Below are 6000 nucleotides of genomic sequence, written 5' to 3' on the forward strand. Positions count from 1 at the left end.
CTATGGATCAGGAACTGCAAAGTTTTACAATGGCCACAGACCAAGCTCACAGCCTATTTAATTACTTGCATCCCAATGCAATAAACTGCAAGCACATAAATAGCCAAAGTATGACAGGTATTTAATATCTCCCAGAATTAAATTAAGATAAGGCACTGGCAAAACATATGATATGTTTTTAAACAGAAAATAACCATTTTCTGCAGATTCCAGACAACTAGAGCACAATGACCACATTCTGCACTCCACAGTACTAAGGAACACTGCATCTCAGATGTACAAGACCTCCCTCCCCACGGCAATGCTCTCCATACAGCAGTGGAACACAGGGTTTTCACTTAAGGGTTAGCACAGAGCTGACCCAGGGCCAGCTCCAGCCAAGAGCCCGGCCACACACACCACATTCATTTGGTGGTGGCAGTGGCCTATGTCCAAGCTGAGCAGCCCCTAATTAATCTTCCAGGTTTTTATGGGTATAGTGCTAATAATTATCTTGCAAGCTTTGCTGTAACTACAGAGCTGTGCATGGGGTCCAGCTCACGCTCGAGACCTACCTGGACCTTGCATCTCCTTGCACTACAGAGCAACTGAGGAACAGTGAGAAAACAAGCAGAACATTATCTTTACCCATCTCCTGCAGCACTGAGAAAAACATACTCTGGATAGCTTCTTGGGGCCAGCAGAGCAGAATCTGACCATAACATCATCAGCAGAAAGCTGCTACAGCAAGTCCCAACACCACCTGAGTCCTGGTCTGTCCCAGAACAAGGTTTTGGTGGTTTTAAGAGAGAAGTTGTATAAACAAGGAGAGTAACAACCAAGCCCATGTCAGAGAAGAAGTGATTGTTTGCAAGTCTGCACTACCTTATTTCCTAACTCATGGCACCTGCATGCATGCCAAAACGGCAGAAATGTGGTACTTGAAGATGCCTCGTAACCAATTTAACTGAGTTTCTGATCCCTCACACTTGTTCTGCATTAAGCACCGTGCTTAAATTAATCACCATTTAGCAAAGCACAAGCTTAAGCTCTTTGCTGAATTTGCCTGAGAATTTGGCTAATGCACCTGACGTCATTCCACAGGCTTACACAAGCACCCAAATCACAAGCCACTTCTCCCAGGAGTAGCTCCAGTAATCTGCAACTAAGCTGGAACTTTACTTCATCCCACATTTATCCTGCTTGGAACTGATTTACTCTCCTACATGCTGCCTGCCTGCTCCCTCATTCTGCAGGGATGAAAGCAGCTGATGCACAACTGCAGTGATGCCTGACCTATCGGGCTCTCCACTTTTCATCTCCTAGCGAGTTCTTCCAGCTGCCCCTTTCCCAACAAGTGTTTTCAAGCAGCTGGTGATAACATGGAGAAGATCTCTAAGTTTATGGTATACTGAGTGAGCAAACACGAATTCCTGGGTTCACTGTGCCTTTTGGCTGCTGTGCTTTGGAGGTATTTAGCCAGGTGTATAATCCACATCCAAGGGTGCTTGTTCTGCATCACTACAGAGACATACACATAGCCCGACTCCCCCAGGCTGCCAGCTGAGCTCTCCTCCCAAAGGCTTCAGATAGTTGGGATCAAGCAGGGAGAGGCACAGAGTTGTCTCAACTCTACTTCCAACAAGTCAGCATGAGCAAGGGAAAAGACTAAATACATCCTGGGCAAGCAATTACCAAGCTAAGTGCCATCTGCGGTATTGAAACACATTGTTCTGAGACGCAGCAGAGCTGGCAAAGCTGCTTTCCTCCTGAGCTGCATCTCAAGGCTGGAGCCTTCAGTGTCCAGAAAGGTATAAGGTCCAATGGGAGCTCTTCCTCTGGGGCCACCCACTCTCTTGCTCAGACTCCCCAGTGTCTAGTAAGGGCTGTCTGCACAAAGCCTCCTTCCTCCCACCTGGAGTAGGAGATAAATACAGATGTCCCTATTTTCACCAAGCTTTTAAGGGACGAATATCTCGCAGACAGTTATCTGCCTGTCAAATGTGCCTGGAATTCAGTGGTGGCTTAAAAAAGAAACCTAAGTGGGAAGTAAGACAGTACAGGCAGGTATGTAATAAGCCCACCTTTTTTTCCCCTTAAGAAACAATACTAGTAAGTTGTAAATAAAAACTTACAGCTAGACACCACAGATGTGTAGTTACCCAAGTGAAGCCCTACTACATAAACATCAAGATAAACCTGAAGCAGAAGCGTAGGCTTGAACACACTGATCTAAGAAACAATTTTTACTCTGTTGCTGAAACTTCCAGGGTGTCAGGATCAGAAAAACATTAGCTCTGAGTGGCATTTGCTTGAATTTAGCTTGAGTTCTGAAACAGAGTTTGTTACCAGAGTAAACATGCAATGTTGTCATGCCATGTACAGTACATACCCATCCATTCACATATTTCCACTGCTCTCTTCTCTCTGTATACATTATAATTTATCAAACCACACGTAATTATCTTTCTGTTGCAACAGTACCTTAAGTACACCCTTTCCTTTATTCCAAGGTGGTTTGCAAGCACTGTAAAAGACCAGGCTGCACTTTCCAGCTCCCCAGCACTACACACAGGCATGCTGCTACACAACCGGTACCTGCGGTGCCTGCGCATTACACCGCTGTAACCCCCTGCGGCTCAGGGTACCAGCCAGCTCTGATAGAGCAGCGCTGCAGGATCAAGGAGGGAGGATTACACACCTCAAGGGGAGGTACCACAGGGATCTTCAGCCCAGGGAAGTTGCGACTGCAACAAAATCAATTGCTTGCTTTACTCAGAAGATGAAACCTTTCCCTTGCAAGTGGCAGGCTGTGAGAGTGCAGAGGCAAATGGCACATGGAGAAGGAAGGGGTTTATCCCTCCTCTACTAATGAGGAAACAGAGGCAACAACTCCCATCAGTGCAGAACCAAAACCTGCTTTGTTTCTCCCATTTTTCCCCTGAGAAGCAAAATGCATTTGCCCCACCCTGGTGAGTCTCAAAGCACCTGGTATTTCCATCATGACCAAAGGCCCAACAATATACAAAGTACCCACAGAGACCATTCAACCTGGCAGAGCCACCGTCAAATCATAGAATGGTTAAGGTTGGAAATGACCTTAAGATCAGTCAGTTCCAATCCCCCTGCCATGGGCCGGGACACATCACACTAAACCATGATAGAAGAGGGAACAAGTACCACACTTTCACTCCCTGGTCCCCCTTGAGCCAGAAAAGGAAGGATGGGCTTTGTCAGAGAGATGCACAAGGAAAGCAGAGGAGCACATGAAAACTCCACGCTCCAGCAGTGCTTTAGTTGACTTTAATGGAAGTACTGGTTAAGCGCTGGGATTTACTCCCAGCATGACAACTGAATATAGGGATATCCAGAAGACGAAAACCCAGACTGAATTCACCTTTAAAAGGGTGAATTCAATTTGACTTGTGTTGTCAAGTTAAATTTAGCTTTCCCAATTCCATCCCACTGTTAAGTTTGATGGCACACGGTCAGCCCCGAGACACACCTCTGTTAGTTATTTGCATAAATAAGGCAGAAGCATTTCCCTACACTCTTAATTTCACAGCAAATGGATTATTTCCTCACAAGATCCTGTGTAATTTCCCCACTGCCTTGGGTACTGCTGCCACTTGATCATTTTTCTCATTACTCCTCATTTCCTTGTTTCACCTGTACTTTATTCCCCCCTTTTTGTCTTTCCCTCCCCTCTTCTGTCCCTTTACAGGGCAGGATTTTGATTCCATGGACTACAAATCACCCTTCTTCCCAGCCACTCTTCTCCAGACCACTAACATGCTGCCTGCTCCTGTGGAAAAAGTCCTTTTCAATCTCAGTTCACTTCTATGTGAGAAACAGTTGCAGAGCTTGTTTCAATTTCTGCAAAACCAACTATTACTTTAAATCTATCATCTTAACACAAAGAAATTGCATAAGAAACAAAAGCCAAGATGACTTTGAAAATGCACAATCTATTGAAAAAGGTTGTAGACAAAAAAGAATAGATATAGATATATATAGCCTCCAAACCTAGCTATATTTTCAGCTATGCACTTTGCTCAGCAAACAAAAGCAGCTCATTCCACCTTCCAGCAACACCAGATTGTCCTATATTGCCTTTAAACTATATGCAGTACGGATACACTTTCCTACCTCCGTATGTTGCAGTGACTAATAATAGTCCTGTGGTGTAGCAGAACTGAATGTCGTTTGCATCAATACATCCAGGAGTCTGCCTGATTTGCAAAGGTCATTTGTGAACACAGAACAGTACCAAGGCTAAAACTGCAGTCTAAGGAACTCAACTGAGACAACAAATCAGCTACCCACTCCAGACAACCACATCCCATCACTGACCTAACTCTGGCTGCCACAGGGAGAAGCTGACCGTTACTTGACTCAAAGGTGCCTGTACCCACATTTTAGAGAAAGTTAATTTCTACCCTGGCCCATGAGCTTTTGCCTCAGCAAAGAAACAAGCTCCAAGACAGCTCCTTGGGATGAGGAGCTCCGGTGAAAGCCTCCTGCCCAGCCTCTGCCTGGAGCAGCACACAGCCCTGCTGCGGTGATGTACTCGGGAAGGAAGAGTCAGGATTGTGGCAGCGACTTCATCACAAAGCTCTGCTGCCACATTTTGCCAGGAAGCCAGCGTCAGGGAGCTCCCCGCACATAAACACTCGCAAGAAGTTGACATGAGACTCAGTAACTCCAAGTCAGTGCTGGCACTCCCAGTTAAGCAAACTTTGCAGCGAGCACGGAGTTGCAGAGTCCCTTTGCAAGCGCATGTGCCTGGTGTTCCCCAGCATTGTAGCCCATTTCTCTCCTTCCAACAACCTTTAGATGGCCAACGTCCCAAACTTCCTGACTCCCGACGTTGCATAACTAGGAGCAGTGCCATATGTCACCGCACTGGCTCCGTGCTGGAGACCACGGAGGGGAACAGCATACAGGGGTGACACTGGGGGGGAACTCCTTGCACCCCAGAACAGAGCTGCTGCCGGCAGACCCCACCGGTACAGGGCAAGGTGCCCTGCACTGGGGTTGCCCTTGGCATGCCTGGACGGGTGCAGGCCTGGGAAGTGTTTGCATGGGGCTGGTTGGGAGGAGGACAGAGAAGGGGGCAGGAGGAGGAACAGAGGGGCAGGAGGATATTCAGGGGAGTAGGCAAGCAGGGGACACAAGGGTAGCTAGGGGAGCTGGCAGGGGAAGGTTGCTGACACGGAGTAGGAGGACAGGGGCAGGCAGAGGGATGGGGATACGGGCACGGGAGGCCGGGCCCGGCCGTGCACGCAGGAGGGCAGGGCAGGGCAGCACGCACGGCGGTACCTTCTGCTGCCGGCGGGCCATGTCGGTGGGCTGCTTGGCATTGAAGGGGTAGGCGATGCAGCGCATGACGAAGACGTAGAGCTGCAGCTTCCTCTTCCTCTCCTCCTCCTCCCGCTGCAGCCGCTCCAGCTCGTCCTTCTCCTTCTCGCTGGCCACCGAGGGGCTGGGGCTGGCGGGCCGCGCCGCACCACTGCTGCGCCCCACGGGTTGCAGCCCCCCGCCGCTCCCACCGCCCGCACCGCCGCCGCTGCCCGGGCCCTCGCAGGGGCGGCTGGGCGAGAGCCGCGCCGCGGCGGGCGCCAGCGGCTCCTTCCCGCTCTCCTCCTCCACCAGCTCCTCCGACTCCTCCTCGCTGGACGACGGGTCCAGCATCGCGGCGGCGGCGGCGGCGGGGCTCGGCCGGGCCGGCTCTGGGCTGCGCTGGCTCCGCTCGGCGCGGCTCTGCCCGGCTCCGGCTCCGGCTCCGCTCGCCGCCGCGCCTCAGCGCGCCCCCGCGCCGCCCCGCCCTCGCCTCGCCCCGCCCCGCGCGCGCGGGCGCTGTCCGCGGTGCTGCACGGCGCGGGGCGAGGCGCGGCAGAGCGAGCGCGGGAGGGCGGCCCCGCCGCGCATGTCCGCTGCGGGACCGGGAGCGCGGCCGCGGCGGCAACGAGGGAGCCCCGGGGGTGCGGCCGGAAGGGCCCCGCTCTGCCCTCGGGGTGC

General features: G+C 51.3%; 1 protein-coding gene across 7 annotated transcripts in view; it reads right to left on the reverse strand.

Moving 5' to 3' along the window:
- The window catches only part of CADPS (calcium dependent secretion activator), a 211260-nt gene extending 205492 nt beyond the window's left edge, over positions 1–5768 (reverse strand). For 4 of the 7 annotated variants that reach the window (XM_062630212.1, XM_062630211.1, XM_062630210.1 and 1 more), the window contains exon 1: positions 5302–5767. In XM_062630212.1, the coding sequence (XP_062486196.1) occupies positions 5302–5673 (372 nt within the window). In that variant the 5' untranslated portion in view covers positions 5674–5767. Of the gene's footprint in view, positions 1–5301 lie in introns of all 7 variants that reach the window. The other 3 variants (XM_062630216.1, XM_062630214.1, XM_062630213.1) reach the window with 1 other exon arrangement.
- Between the last annotated feature and the right edge of the window lie 232 nt (positions 5769–6000).

The sequence above is a fragment of the Pezoporus occidentalis genome, unplaced genomic scaffold (genome assembly GCF_034315485.1).
Source record: "Pezoporus occidentalis ecotype Australia unplaced genomic scaffold, CSIRO_AGI_Poc_V1 ctg35, whole genome shotgun sequence".
Classification (NCBI taxonomy): Eukaryota; Metazoa; Chordata; class Aves; order Psittaciformes; family Psittacidae; genus Pezoporus; species Pezoporus occidentalis.